General features: G+C 39.7%; 1 protein-coding gene across 5 annotated transcripts in view; it reads left to right on the top strand.

Annotated features, from left to right (window-relative positions):
• The window catches only part of NHSL1 (NHS like 1), a gene marked incomplete at its 5' end in the record, with an annotated part of 237,357 nt that overhangs the window by 159,994 nt on the left and 60,780 nt on the right, over positions 1-16,583 (top strand). Inside the window, one exon of one of the 5 annotated variants that reach the window (XM_082668734.1) lies at positions 16,061-16,118. The exons of the other annotated variants lie outside the window; for them this stretch is intronic. Coding sequence (XP_082524860.1) covers positions 16,061-16,118 — 58 coding nt within the window. Of the gene's footprint in view, positions 1-16,060; positions 16,119-16,583 lie in introns of those variants that run through there. 5 annotated transcript variants of the gene reach the window in all.

Genomic DNA, 16,583 nt, shown 5'->3' with positions numbered 1-16,583 from the left:
CCTCCCAACCAGTCCTGACTTACTTTTCCAGCCATATTCCCACTGCCAGCCCTAGGAACCCCATTTTTTCACCTTAAGGGCCAGCAGATTTTCTCAGGCAGGTTCAGGTGCAGACAGCAATGTACGCAGAAGGGGATTCAACACAGGGTGTAAGGATCGTTGGAAAAGCTTGGGGAACAGGTCCAAGCTGAACTCCCAGGAATGATTTCCAAGAAACCAAGGGAGCCGTTATCTCTGCTGCAAGCAGAAAGCTGGCACTCAGGTTTGGACTCCAAGATCACATTGCCACAGCTGTGTACCTTACCTGTGAAATGAGTGCCACTGGTCTTGCCTACCATCTCCACGTAAGGAGGGACTGGACACTGAGGCTGCAGTTACCACTCCTACTGAAGTGTCTCAACAGTCAGACTAACCACCAGAGCTAGCTGAGTGCAGACTCAAGTTCTCAGCCAAGTTTAGGTGCAGCGACTTTTCAAACCAGGAGGCTAAGGTATACTGGAGTCTGGGAAATGGGGTTTCCAGCTCCCTGTGACTGCAAGGCGGTTTGACTGAGGCCATCAGAGGCAACGTGCACCATTTGTCGTACACATGCCTCAGTATTCTCAGCACACAGACGCCTCGCTCTCTTCTTTCGGCCTTTGCTCTTGCACTTTTGACTAGTTGGAATGTGTTTCATATCCTCTCTATGTAGCAAAGCCTTCAAGGTCTAGCTCGCATGTCATCCTGCTATGTCATGTTTTCCCTGATATCATTTCCTTTTGGCCCCCATTAGAGTTTACCCTCTGTTTTAAAATGCCTTATTACCATTTGCTTGTATTTGTCTTCTACTATTCAATAGAATTCCTTACAGACAAGGAATAGATTCATTTTTGTCATTTAGTCAAACTTACTGGCATCTCCAAAGCCAAAAAAGGCCGGGTCCCGGTCCTCAAGGAGGGAAGGTCCTAGTATGGGAGACAGATAAGGCCAGTTATGGAATGGATAAACCACAAAGGAGTGGACAACCCAGTCTTGCGGGGAGAGGCCACGGGAGATGAAAGGATCAAGGAAAGCTTTGTAAAAGAATTGTCTCCATCTTGGGGTCTCCAGTGCCTAGAGTAGTTAGTGCTTGGTGTATAGCATGTTTAATAAAGCAGACCAGGCTGGAAAGGAGTGATGTGATATTTTTGAATGAACTTTTGTCTCTTCTTAAAAGCTCTCTATTAATACTGATACTTTACCATTAGTTTTTTTTGTTGTTTTTTTGTGGTTTTTTTTTTTTTTTTTGCGGTATGCGGGCCTCTCACTGTTGTGGCCTCTCCCGTTGTGGAGCACAGGCTCTGGATGCGCGGGCCCAGCGGCCATGGCTCACGGGCCCAGCTGCTCCACGGCATGTGGGATCCTCCCGGACTGGGGCACGAACCCGCGTCCCCTGCATCAGCAGGCGGACTCTCAACCACTGCGCCACCAGGGAAGCCCTGTAGTTATTTTTTAATGCTATAGAGTAAAGCTAAATCCTGTAGAGCTCATTGTGTTTAAACTGTTTCTTTTCTTCCTGTAACTCATTCCTTTAATAAAATAATATTAATTGCATGCCTACTGTGTATCAGATCTGGTGCTTGGCACCTGGACCCTGCAGACCCGCTGAGCTGTGGCCTCTGTTCTACAGTCTAGATCCTGTGTCTAGTGGGACATACAGTTCCTAAACAAATAACTACACATACACAAGTACTAGTGCTATGAAAGAAAAGTGAAGGTCTCCATGAGAGTAATAGAAGGTATAAACAGAATCAGGGTCAGGAAAGGTTTGCTTTCCTGAAGAAATGGCAATTAATCCGAGCCCCAACGTATGATGGGAAAAGAGTAAGGAAAAAGTAATCCACTATTCTTCTGTCTCTCAGTTTTCATAGCAACCAAAAAGGAGTTTTTCCCTTTAACTCTTCCCCCTTTGTCCATCAGCCCCAGCAATCATTTGGTTGCCAATATACTTGGTATTAAAGTAAATAAATTCCAATTTCAACACACAAGGAGACATTTCAAAAAATGACTTGTACAATGTATAATGAGGTGAAAATAACCATTATCTGCGTGGAAATTTTTGTTTACTATTTGCAGGCTACTTCTTAAGGGAAATTTCCATAGAGGTTAAACAACTATGGCCCTATAGACAAATGCTTTTAAAATTTCCAGGCTCTTTCCCTCCCTCACCTGTTTCATAAAGATGGGTGATTACCCCCTTTTTTTGAATGTGCCCATGAATGTTATGTGTTGTCACATTGTATCAAGTTCCCAAGCATCTGGCTTTTCCTGGCACCAGGATTGGCCCTGTGCAAAGAGATCTGTATGGATTCGGCCCTGGCCCACCAGGAGCTTACAAAAATGGCAGAGGGGGTTTTGCCATGTGTAGAATACACAAAGCATTAAGGCAAACAACTTAAAAACCATTTGACTCAACGCGAGAATGGATAATTGATGCTAGAGCATAAATAGACCAAGGACCTTCTATTAGGAAAGCAAGAAGAAAGACATTCATCGTGGGGAATGGAGGCAACCTTAGAGAAAGCCCACGTGGAGAGGGCAGGCTGAGGGGAATTAGCTCCTCCTTTGATCACTGTGGGAATCTTCCGAAGCCGTCTGCATAGAACAGAGGAGAATTTGCAGGCTACTGCTGAAAGCAGTCCTCTGCCCCAGGACTACCAAACTATCCCCTTTTCCACTGCGATGTCTTTAGGACATTCTACACATTTCAGTGCTCTCTGAATGAAGCATTCACGTTGCCATTCAACATGTTTAGTTTGGGGTGCATTCTAAGTCAAATTATACAAGAAGCTATTTGTGGCACGCAGCAGCTGCAGAAAGAAGAGGCCGTGGTTTTTTGCGGGGGGGGGGAGGGGAGTGGTGATGTTAAACAATATGAGTGAAGCTAGAAAGTTCAGAATATAGAGTTATCGTGTTGATGAGTGGTTGTGATTGTATCGACAAGAGGGAGAGGAAGGCTACTACTGAGCGAAGAAGTGAATTTTATCCTATTTCAACATGGGGTGTCCTGCTGGAAGTAGCTCTCCAGAGCTGCCCCGGGGATTATTTTGATAATGAACGTAATACATTGTCTGGAGTCTGTGACTGATTCCTCTATCCAGTGGGGTGCAGTTGGTGAGTATTTCTCTTCAGAAAGCAGTTAAAATAATTAAATTCCATTCAAGTGAAGCTGATTGTACGTGAACATCAAGGCACGTATTGAAAAGTGCAGTTATTTTAGGACCGCCCTCGATAGTCTGAATGTATACTTAAATACAGTTTGCTAATGAGAATTGATTGTGGCAGCTTCATTTGAACTTGTTTCTATCATGTAATGATGTGTGTGGATTGCTACGCACAAAGGGATAGGTGTTTCAGATGAGGTGATAAAAATGGATGAAGCTGAGTCTTCTGAGAGCTGCCATACAACTTGAGAGAGGTTTGGGAAAACTATTTGGCATTGTAAGAACTTAATCTGTTTTATTTTCTCCCCAGATTTCTTTTCTTTTTATTCTGGTTGAGGAAGACATTGATTGCCCATGTCTTCGTTACCAAATTCCTGTAGTGGTTTCTACTCCCGTGATCTTTTTTCTTTAGTGAAAAAAGCACACACACACAAAATAATCAGTGGAGCAAATTATGAAATATTCACACCTGTCTTTATATTTCCAAGCTTCATAGTTTTGGCTGCATATTAAAAATAATGTTAGGCACATGAAGAAGACTGTTGATCTTAATCCTGCCTGATATGATTGTATTTGCAAGATGTGAAGAATTTCTTTTTTTTTTTTTTCTGCTTTCTGTTTCAAACTGCCATGACGCCGATGCGGAGGACCTAAGCATATCATTTTTTACAAAGCCAGTGGCCAGCTGTTACCTAGCATTAGCATTATTGTTTTGATTACCATTGATTTTTCTCAGATTCTATGTGAGCCTAATTATGTGGGCTCTGCAATCACCATGCTTCCCTTCCCTTCCAGTTGTGTCCAGTTGTATTGTCCTCTAGCACCAGAGAATGCCCACAAGTGTGAAGACACTTCTGCAGCATCAGTTCAGAAATACACATCGTGAAATCCTTGCTTTAGAAAGATTAGGTTACGAGAATTAGGTTACTGAACATAAGTCTCTATATACTAACCAATGTTTTTATTCTTGTCTCTTGCTGTCATTTGTTGTTTACTTATTTAAACTTTACCTCTCTGGATTGAAAAGAAAAATCCATTAAAGTGTATGGAAACTTGAGTTTATAGGCAGGTTTTATTTGTTTCAAAACTCGGTGACTGCCTAACTTAAGTAAAAGTTCTGTACTCTCTAGATTGTCTGAATATCATTTTATGCCAGGCTGACCTTCCCTTGGTCCTGCTGTGACATCTCCAGCATAATTACAAAACCTTCCTAGCACTCATGCTTTATAAGGAGCTATGGTTTCTCTGAAGAATTCTGCTGCTGTTTATTCAGTGGCTTAGGACAATGTAAATTTTTTTTTATAAAACCTAACACGAATCAGATAAATGTTATCCTTACCTAGATCAACTTTTACCATTACTAGAAAACGAAATACAGTTGGAGATATTTAACTATAAGTATTGCTGTCAGTTCATCAGCAAACCAAAGCAGTCTGTCTTCATTTGTCTAATTATCATTTTGCATGTGAACCAGCTGGCCTCTTAACAAAAGCAGTTGATCACATCAGCTTATTAATTGTAGCTTTCATCTTAACCATATGTGAAACAATATAAGAAATCACAGGAAATAAAAAAAAAACTGAACAGTTCATGGAATTCTTCCCATTGCTTGTAAAATAAAAAGCTCAAGCGATTCTTTTCTCTAAATCTTCATACTTATTGATCATTAGTTGGGAAGAACTTAGGCAACGATAAATCTGATTTCCCCTTGTTCGTTTAAAATTATTTTTTGTATTTGTAGACAATATGGTTTCAGAATCATCTTCTCTCCAAATGGAAACACACTCCTTTGGATTCCTTTGTTATAAAATTTTACCTTTTGGTTGTAAATTGATACGGACCTCTATTTTCTTGGTCCTAATTATTCACTCGTAGCTGCCCCCTTATTGAATCAGAAATGCTTTCTGTAATTCAGGGGTGTTTCCTTAATCTGAGCTTGGTTGTAGATCCTAGGGAGCTTATGAATATTCACAAATCTTCCTGGAGGTATGAGATCAACTTTGTCTAAATGGAGGCTCTAAAGGGGCACAGAGTATGGTCTTTCTTTGGTGGAAGAAGATGAGGACATTCTTTTGAGACATGACCATGAATGTGAGTGTGTTAAACCAGAGCCCTTTTTTCCAAGCTTTTCTGTCAAGAGACAGCAGGAGGAATCCTTTTCCTGTACCAGTGTCTCATTGAGCAGACAGCGTCCCCCTGTAGGTGGCAACCTTCGACTTTGTTTTGTCAGTTTTCCCCTGGTAGTCATGATTAGGAAGTATCCTTTGCTCTCAGTTTTTTTCTAGGTAGAAAATTCTTCTCAAGTGTAGATTCTTTACAGGTTTTGTAACACCATCAATCAAGCAGGTTCTTAATACTGTCCAATTTAAAAAGTAAAAGAGAGCCCAGAATATAAAGCACCTCAGCTAATCACATGACTCTCTTAAATTAGATTTCCAAGATCATCACATTATACTTTGGCTTTTCATTCCATGATGAGATTTTTTTTCTTCCCTGAAGATTTAGAAGAAAGGTTACATTCATTTTTTTCTTTTCAAATTTAAAATTTTATTTCCCTTTAAATTATTTTTATTATAAAAGGATATAACTATGTTAAATTTAAATAGCCCAGAAAAAATATTTTTATTTCCAAGTGATTGAAAATTATTCTCTTCTCTAAGATGTGCTAGGCCTTTAATATGTATTCAGAAAATATGTTTTGAATGACAGCATTGGGGAAGGTAAAATGAGTTAACTTCATTGAACTAGTTGATATGTTGCTCTACTCGTATACATTATTTCTCTCCTGAAATGACCGATTATATACCTCATATAGGCTGAATAAAATGAATTAGATGAATCAGTGCACTCGGGTGGATGGATTAGGGCTATGCAACATGTAAAGAATAATTAGTCCAAGTATAAGAGGCTTACATTTAGTGATATTATTTGTTCTCTTCCTGCAAGACAGACATAGTTCACTTTGGAGGAAATTATCCTTGAAGTAAAATGACATATATTTTTGAAATAGAGACTTATGAAAGCTCTGTCAAGGAATGCTTCTTAAGGAAGGTTAATGCTTGAATTATAACTTAAAAAATGAATAGGGCATGCCAAGTGGATAAGTCAGGGATCCAGCATTCCCGGGGAAGAATAACAGGGTCACAGAGGGAGAAATGAGTGTGGATGGTTGGAGCCCTGCCCCATCAGCCCTCTGCAGTGAAGGCAGGGTAGCGTGGTGTATTGAAAACTGGAGCACAAGATGCAGCATGAGCTCAGCTGCTGGGGAGCTCTGTGATCTACTGCAGGTCACTTATTTTGTAAAATAAAAGGAGTGGATTGGATGCTCTTTAGGGCTCTTTTCAGCTCTACCTTTCTAGGAGCCTGTGACATTTCCCCTTTCCAGTTTGCCCTTGCCGTGTCCCTACCCACCAGTATTTCCAATCTCAGGGCCCATTCCCTTCACAAAGCTCTCCCCTGTCTGCCCCACCTTCCGTCCATCACGTCAGGACAGCCTCTGGATTGTCACATTCCCTACATTAGAGAGACAGTGCGTCCTTCCATCCCCGCAGGCATGGCTGAACTTTGAATGCTCAGTCAGCAGGGCTCCCTTTGTGTTTTAGACTTTTGTTGGGGGTTTCTTTTTTCCAAAGCATACTTTCCGTCTGCTTCGCCTTTCATTTGTTCAACATTTGTCACATGAATATTGTGACTTGACTAAACTAGTCACAGTGATAGCAGACGTTTTGAAATTGACCAAGCAGATGGTAGCAATGGTTTTAGATTAAATTATTAACTAGGATCCACAGCAGAAGCCTTTAGCTTTAACACATGCAGAGTGAAGGGTATTTCCTAGCGTCAGGATTAACTGGCAAAGTGGATGCCGGATCAAGTTCCTTCTAAAGAATTGATACATTATCATCTCTTAAGGTTTCCCTTTCTACCCCCAGCCACTCCCCCGACCAGATATTGATGAGAAGAGAGATTTCCATTTGTCTTGTTTTCAACATGCCATATGATTCATCATTAAAGATTAACTCAGAAGCAGAAGAAAGAAAAGACTATTGTACCAATGAAGTTCTAGAATACTAGTGACTTTTAATACACTTTTGTGAAATAACATGATTCATGGGACGGTTAAGATAATTCTTCATGGGCGTCTGCCATCAGACACATATTTGCATTCCAGGCCAGCATCTCTACAACCATGCGTGCATGCGTGTGTGTGTATGTTTAACATTATTATTTAACTGTAAAATGTGTAAGATTACACCCAGTGTATATTCAAATTTCCCCATTTGTCTAAAAGGCCTTTCTTTATAGCTGGTTTATCCAAAACTTGCATCCTATCCAGAATCACACATCTGGTTGTGATGTTCCTTAAATCTCTCTTAATCGGGCGCATTCCCTTTATTGTTGTTATTATTTAATTGATTTATTGGAGAGGCCAGACCAGCAAAATGTTCCACTTTTCAGTTTGAGTGATTGTTTTTGTTTTTTCCTCTAGCTCTAAGTCTTGTATTTCCTGTAAAATGGAAAAATTGAACTTGTCAAAAATGTTTAACTCGAATTTACCATGGGTGATGTTTATATTACTTGGTATTTCATCACGTCCGGGCCCACATACTATCGGTCGTCCCAGTAGCGTCTGCTGGATTAAGGAGAAGGCAGGCTGATCCCTCCTTTGTGCTATTGCCCTAATAGTCCTCTTAGATGGCAGCTTTTCAGTAATGGCATTTAAAACTGACAAGTAAATCAAAGAAGAAGTTTTACATGTTTAAGATCTTAGACTAAAGAGATGAAGAGTAGTAATTTGTAAGAAAAATGCCTGATGTGAAAAATAAGAGATTGATTCTTTTTTTTTATTTATTTAATTTTTGGCTCGTTGGGTCTTCATTGCTGCACGCGGGTATTCTGGCTTTCTCTAGTTGTGGCGAGCAGGGGCTACTCTTCCAGGGGTTCCCCTTTGTTGTGGTGCGCAGGCTTCTCATTGCAGTGGCTAAGAGATCGATCCTTTAGCCAACAACTGGCGAACTCATCTTTCAGCTTTTAATCAATTAAGTGCCAAACAGCAAGAAGCTATGGTGAATTCAATTTGTCTTGAATAATATGAAGTATATTTTTCCATCTGCTGTATCAAATACTTAAGGCTATTTTTTAATATCATAAATTACAATTGTATTAACAAATGAACTTGTAGATTTTTAAAAAATCCCTTAATTGTGAAATTTTGTCTATCTGAAATTCAACTTTATCTGGGCATGCTGTATTTTATTTGGCAGTCCTGTTTTTAAAATTTACTCCCTTATTTGTACATTTATTGATTGTATTAATTCATCTGCCTGTTATTAATTTGCTTTGCAGCTTCAATAATGACGGCCATTTTCGTAGACTGTATATAATTTTATAGACTGTATATAATTTCTCTCAATATGCAAGTATTTATAAAAACATGAAACATAATTCTTCCAAAAGTTAAAGTTACGGGAAGACTTTGCTCCTCAATAAACCGAAGCTAGGCCTAAGCTTTCTGTAAGTCTGTCATTAAAGCATTGTTATGAACGTTTATTAAGGAGATTATGTTGCTAGTTAATTTTTATAAATTTCTAAAATCTCTTACTACTAGGTGTGTACATTTTATTTTATAGACCTGTGGCCTTGCATAGGCTACTTTCTGCTATGATTTCCAATCCACCGAGTCTGAAAAGCACAAGAATGAATGGGTGTGTCTATGGATTTAAACGTTGTATTTCAAGTATTTTAACTATGCATAAAGATAATCAGTACACCTAAATTAACTTAGTCATGTACAGTCTTCTATTTCAGATGTTAAGCTTGATTTTTAAAAATAGCATAAAACACATCAGTAGTCAGTAAAAGCACCATTTATAGATAAGGTTAGGCTGAGAAATTTTCTATTTTCAAGAGCTAAATTCCTTTGAGACATGCTTAAATTATCATTTAGAATCTGGAGCTCTGACCAGAACTCCATTACATCTGACTTTTCTTTCCCTTCGCTCCCCTCCCCGCTTAGATGACCACGGTGATCTTTGTTGATTATACAGTCCATTTTCAATTGATCTAGGACTCAAATTTTATGTAATTCAAAATGTGTATATATATTATATGGCATAATCATGCCTTGTTTCTACTTGTAACTCCTGTTTAGTATTTGAAAACTTTTAAACAAAGTTTGTGAAAGTTTTCAATTCAAAATAAAGACTTTTAATGCCCTAACTGTATTTAATGCCTGAAGCTTTGTGTAAATGGGGAGGGAGAAGGGAAGAATTCAAGGGGGATGGAGGCCTATCTATGAGTCCTTAGACAGCTCTGCACGTACGCTTATAGGTTTACACCTGTAATCTTTTGTCCTTAATAAAAAGAATAAGGGTATATTTTAAGGTTTACTGTAAATGAAAGCATGAGTGGTAACAGGGTCATTTATTAATAGGTAAGGTCTAATTTTTAAAATTTTACATGTTAAGTATATAAGGGTTCCTGAAACATAATACACACTGTTAAAGGCAGGCTGCTAAGACCAAGGGTGTTGTGGAAAAACAACCTTGCGTGAGAATTGGTTCTGACCTCCTCCCCACTGGCGTGATTTGCTGCCACTGGGTCTCCACCTTCTCTCCGTCCCTGCAGTCAAGCCCACTTAAGCCCCTCAGACACACTCTTCACCTACACTAGTGATGTCTTACAGTGTCACGCTGGCCATACAACTTCCTCTCTTAAACTCCATCCGTGACTCCCTAGCCCACCAACTGAATTCCACCCCTTATGACAAGCAAGGCCCTTCAGGGTCAGGCCCCTGCCTCTCTCTCCACCTTTCTCCGTGTCACTCTCCCATAAGCTTACACCGAAGCATTTGCAGATCTCCGTGTGTCCCAGGACTGGGCTTTACCTAGAAGTTCCCTCTTCACCTCTGTTCCCTAACAGCTGTTTGTCTGTTTTCTACTGGAAGTTTTATGGTTTCTTACATTCAAGTCTTTTATCCATTTTGAGTTGGTTTTTGTGTGTGATGTGACATAGTGGTCTAGTTTCATTGTTTCGCATGCGGCTCTCTAGTTTTCCCAACACCATTAAGGGCCCATCAACAGATGAATGGATAAAGTAGATGTGGTGTGTGTGTATACACATACACACACACACACACACACACACACAATGGAATACTACTAGTAAGTCATACAAAAAGATGAAATCTTGCCATTGGCCACACACGGATGGACCTTGAAGGTATCATGCTATGTGAAATAAGTCAGATGGAGAAAGACAGATACCATATGATTTCATTCATATGTGGAGTCTAAATAAATAAAATAAACCAAACAAAAACAAACACGGATAAAGAGACCAGAGTAGTGGTTACCAGAAGGGATGGGGGTGGGAAGAGGGAAAAATGGATAAAGGGGGTCAACTGTATGGTGACGGAGGGAAACTGAACTCTTGGTGGTGAGCAGGCTGAAGTTCGGACAGAAGTTTAAAAATAATGTTGTACACATAAAACCTACGTAATGCTAGAAAGCAATTTTTAAAAAAGCTTAAGTGGCTGCCAATAACTAAAATATGTTTGGGTTTGCTTGAATTCTTCTCTAGGGAGCAATACTGTGGCAGTGTTTTCTGACCTAATACCTCAAAGTATGACACAGGATCTAAAGCTAAATATATTAACTTTCAAACACAAATAAAAAACTAATTTATAAAAAATAAATTTAAAATAAGTGAGCTACATACCCTTTATCATCTTTCCAGTAAACATCATGGTCTTATCTCTCTCGCTATACTTATTCATTGTTTTATTATTTTTATCTGTTTGGGTGCGGTTCCTCCCCGCTGGACTGTGAACTTCCTAAGAAAGTCAGTGGCCATGTTGGATTTACTTTCAACCTGGATGCCTAACACAAGGCAGCTAATAAGCGCTCGATGTAAAATTGCTGACTGGTGGAACATAAATGCATATTCACAGTTAAAATTTTTAGAATATGTGTTACTTTGCAAAATATTCCTCTGACTCTTTGCTGGTATGTTATATACCCGCTCCTGGGAAGTAATCAGATAACTGTAGAAATAATCGGATGATTCCTAGAAGAAAAAATTTAAATGTTGGTTAAAAATAAGATTTCATTTCAGTGAAAGATTAAGCAGAAATGTTGGACTTTTATGAATAAGGATGCCAGTATTTATACAATAGTAGTGGTAATGGAATTCCAAAATTCTGGACTAGGATGAGCCGCCAGGATTATTCAAGTGATATTAGAGCATATTTTCCTTTGTAATATTTGACGGTATTTTTAGAGAATAATGATTTACTCTTAAATATTTTAATTTATAGGTTCTAATAAGGACTTCTGTGTAAGATACATTAACTTGAATGTACTAACTGAAGACTTCTACTCTTAAATATTTTTATTAGTTATGGGCTCTAATAAAGACTTTGGTGTAAGATATATTAACTTGAATGTAATTAAAGATATCTTTGCAAAACTTAATTGCGCTAATGAAAGAGGGCTCAGGACACCCAGATTCTCATCTTAGCTCTGACATGCATCAGCGTCTAGATCTCAGTTTTCTCTTTTTTAACTAGAGTTTAAATGTACCTGTCTGGTTCACTGAAAAATTGACTGTCAGCCCTAATAGAAATGAGAAAGTTCTTGATAAGTCGCTAATTTAAGTAAACTGGCTTAAATTAGGCGTTCAGCTTGAGATAATGTGAGATTCGAGTAGAGGTTAGTAAGATGGAACTGGAGGACAGACCAATGAAAGACAGCAGATGGAGGTGAAGACTGAGCGGGGTGTTTAAAGGCAGACGCTTCATCCAGAGGTCAGCATATCTTTCTCTAAAGGTCCAGAGAGTAAATACGTTCAGCTTGGCAGGGCATATAGCCTTTGACGCAACTACTCAGCTCTGCAGTTGTGTGCAGCGTGAGAGCAGCGTAGACAGTAGATGAATGCATGGGCGTAGTGGTGTTCCATCACAACTTTATTATTGGACGCTGAAATTTGAGTCTCAGATAATTTCACATGTCATGAAGTATTATTCTTTTAGTTTTTTTCAACCATTTATAAAGGGACCAGCTGGATTTGGCCCAAGGGCCATAATTTGTTGACTCCTGCCTCACACCACTAAAATCATTAAGGTTTCAAGGGGGAATAAGTGAATAGCAAAGGACGGAAGTATAACGACTGGCTCGTGGAAGCTTGTTAAGAGTTTGTCAGAATCCAGAGAAGGGGCAATCAAATGTAGGAAAGGAGCTAGTGGTTTGCAGTGTTGCTGAAGAACAGTGCCAGAACTGGGTCATTAGCCGGAAATGATTCAAAAGATGACTAGAAAGATGCGGAGAGAGCAGAAGACCCTTGGTACTGGTTAGAAGTTCATGGTGACCACTGAGAACTTTCTTAAATGGTGAGTGGTAGAATTTTAGGCAGGGGGAAAGATAATTTGTGCATCAAAAGTGGAAGTGTTAGGTTTAGAGCAATCATTCATGCAGCTGGCTGTTTAACTCTGCAGCATGTAGAAAGACAACCATGAGGTTGTGAAGTTGATTTCTATTCACAGTAAAGGGCATTACTGTCCCTTTATTAAGCTTAAGGCTGCTTAGCTGTCTCTTCAGATATTATTCATGTCTCTAACAAATACTTATATATGCTTACCACATACCAGGGACTGTTCCAAGGACCTTGTCAATAATAACTCTTGAAATTCTCATAATAGCCTTGTAATGTAGTGTTGTTACCTCCGTGTTACAGATGAGAAAACCAAGGTACGGAGAGGTCACTTCTCTAGTAAGTGGCCAGTATCCTGGGTGACATGGCTCCAGAGCTGAGCTCTTCACTCCTTTGCTATGCCATCAAGTCTTCCATGTCCGGGATATTAGAACTTTTTAAAAAAATTGTTGCTACTGGTATAGAGCTAAAGTTAGAATAAGAAGTACCATGGATTTATGTATTTTCTGTTGAATGTGTAAATGGAACCATTGAAAAATACTAGACACTTTCGTAAAACCATGGCTCTTCAATAAACTGTGACATCCAGGCAAATGCAAATTATAAGATGAAAACACTTCCTGGGCTTCCCTGGTGGTGCAGTGGTTGCGAGTCCGCCTGCCGATGCAGGGGACACGGGTTCATGCCCTGGTCCGGGAAGATCCCACATGCCGTGGAGCGGCTGGGCCCGTGAGCCATGGCCGCTGAGCCTGCGCGTCCGGAGCCTGTGCTCCGCAATGGGAGAGGCCACAGCAGTGAGAGGTCTGCGTACAGTAAAAAAAAAAAAAAAAAAAAAAAAACCACTTCCTCATTCTCATGCTTCTATGCAGGATGTAAAGTAAGAGATGAGAAAATCATTGGGGAAATCTTTATAATTAAAAAGCTCTTTCCAAACACGACTTATTATGTAACACAATAAATACCATAATTTACGTGGTTCTTTCCTGAAGCTCTGGACTTAGGAGGTTAAGAGGCAGTGCGGAATAATGCATAGAGGACAGTGTGCCCCCTGTGCGCCCTGGGAAGTGGAGTGGAAGCCTGCTTTCTACCCCTAGACTCACCACTGACTGCTGTGTAACCACATAATGGCATTATCTTTACACAACTCAGGCCACTTAATATCAGGTTTAATTGAATGAGAAAGGAAATTACTCCATGCGTGACTCTTACCAGAGTTCATTTTCTTAGAGCACTTCTCTGACGAGTCCTAATGTCTCACTACCCATAAACATATCTCCCTCTTTAAAATGAGAGCCGGTGGGATTCACTGGATAGATTCTTATTTTATTGCCATTGCCTCCTTCAAGGTTTTACTCAGATCTCACTTTTTCAAGCTCTACCCTGACTCCTGTTTAATACTACAACTTGGCCACCTCCCCTCCTCCCAAGCCCCTTTTATCCTATTCACCTTTTTCCTTTGTCCATTCCACTTACCGTATAATTGTGGTTTACTGTCAAGTAATGTAAGCTCCAAGAGGGATCTCAAATGAGTGGCCCTTAGTATGTGCTCAATATTTATCTTTTAATGAATGAATCCATGTTCCAGTGCCATTGTTGTATACATGAAAGGCCATATGCTGTTTCCAGTTGGAAGTTTGCATGGGGACATTCTACCTCGGAAACTTGTTGGTTGTGAACTGAATAGGAGTGCTTCCTGCCAGAAACCTCTACTACCTGTCTGAGTGCAATGAGCTGAGAGGCAGCTCTTGAAGCCGGGCCAGGTTGTCATTCTTGCTTATAAGTGTGTTTTCCTGAGGGAGACTTTGCACACTCGTTTCAGGCAGCTTACACTCACAGTAGTTTGTCATTTGCCATCTGGCCATGTGGTTACTTTTAAATAAAGCTATGTATGGGATGAAATAACACAAATTGGAAATCTTTGATAATATGTATGGTGATAGGATAATATGTGTGTTTTGGTTTTTTTTGTTTGCTTTGCTTTTGTTGTTGTTTAAAAAATAAGATTGGGGGGAAAATGATTTGAGGAGGAATCATTCCAAAGTTTTCCCTAGAGGGAGCCCCTTATATAAATTTTATTCTTTGACTAAGAGCTTTTGTTATAAACTAAATGTTTTGAATTAGTGGGTTATTACATTTTTCCATTCAGTTGTAAGCCTGGCCCAAAGCTATGAAATAAGAGGTTGTCTAACGTGCCTCAAAAACTGTTTTGCCATGAAGTGGAATTGGGGAGAGATGTGAGGAACATTCTTTTCCTTTGTCCCTTTTCATAATATTTTCTTATTTGTGTTCTTTTCCTTTTTGTTCCTGTCCCTTTACCCCAGAGTGTATTTTTTACAGTGTCTGCTTGTACCACGTTTCGGATTCTTCTCTGTTTGTGTTTCCCCAGTTCTCTGTGGCTAATTGCAAATGGGCGAAAGAACCAGAACTCAGTACAGTACATTCAAGTTAAAGAGAAACTCAAATAATGATTGTTAGAAATTATTCCTCTTCTCTCCCATGGGTGTGGAATTTTAAAAACCTGGCTTAGATGATAATTAAATTTAAAATACAGATTTAAATGATTAGGGTACTATATCATCTAATTTCTCCTTTGGAGTGGGAGAAGTTGAGGGGTTTTTTTGTGGGGTGAGGTGGGAGAGTTGCGGCAGCTAGATGCAGACAAGATCACCCTTTGGAACAATGACAACGCTATGCTCACGCTGGCAAGAAAAAAAAAAGGAACTGGGTGAGAAGACAGGGCGTACTAAATTGCAGGAAAATGCAACCAAGTCCTCATTTACAGCTCCATGGAGATTCTATTGTAAAGTTTTACTGCTTCTTTGCAAACATTCCTTTGGTGTGGGAGGCTGAGCCTGGGGGCATGGTTGGGGAAACAATAGTCTGGCTCTTTTTTCCCCCCTAAATCAGTTCAAATGCCTGACTTAACTAGGGAATCAAAGAATCAACAGACTGGCTCTAAGACTTGGCGGCTCCAGTGAAAAGATCTGGATGTTCACAGTGACCCAGTGAAAATGGGGACCACATTTACTTCACCTCAAATTCCTTAAGGAAAATCTGCACTGTTTTTTTGGAATCCAGAGAGGAGAAACTTCTGATCTATTGGAGAGAAAACTGAATAATTGAGCACCAAGACAGAAAGACCGATGTGACTATCATGCAAATAAGAACTGTGATTGGCTTTCTCTTTCTGTACACGTTGTCACTGGCCGCTCTCAGCCTTAAAGATTAGGTTTCACTGGGAGCGTTTCAGGTTCAAGGACTGTTAATGGTTTGTAACTGCCTGACAATAAGCTCAACCTCAAAGTTACATCACCCCGGGCAGATGTCTAAGGATTCAAGGCCAGAGGAAGAAAGTTCGAATCTGGAGCAGAAGGATGCCGCTTGCCACCTGCTTGCTGCGCTGAGCTTTTAATGTGATTCAAATTTCTAAGCCCTATGTAGACATCCTGGAAATGGTGGTCTTTATTAATACAAAGATCAAGTCTTTAATTAAACTTTTTAGGAAGAAAAGTAAGTAGTTTCTTTTCTCCCCCACTACATGCGAGTGTGTGTGTGTGTGTGTGTGTGTGTGTTTTATGTACTACTTCATCCTTTCGAGTGACGGAATTAAGAGTGTGAAACAGCATAATTGGCATGAGTTAAACTCCATTCTATACCAAGTTGTTCAAACACCTCAGACTTTTGTAACTCTAGGGCAGAATTCTGTGATTTTTTTTAGCATGTCTTATTTATTTATAGTTGGGATTTTAGGTGAATTCATTTCTGCTGCTCAAAAGAAGTCCTTTGAAGAAGGGGAGGGAAAAAAACCCTTGTATTTACTTTATGTCTGCCTTGATGTACAGTGTATGGTTTTTTGATTCTTTGGCTAAATATATGAGGAGCCTCTGTGTAATGTATCACATATTTTTGGTGGGGATGATCCTCTAAAACTCCCTGGCACTCTGTTAGGTATTTAAGAGCTCAAGGACAGGCTCT

This window comes from Grampus griseus (genome assembly GCF_964374135.1).
Source record: "Grampus griseus genome assembly, chromosome: 13".
NCBI lineage: Eukaryota > Metazoa > Chordata > Mammalia > Artiodactyla > Delphinidae > Grampus > Grampus griseus.
Note: the sequence above shows the minus strand (reverse complement) of the source record. Positions and strands in the feature narration are given on the sequence as shown.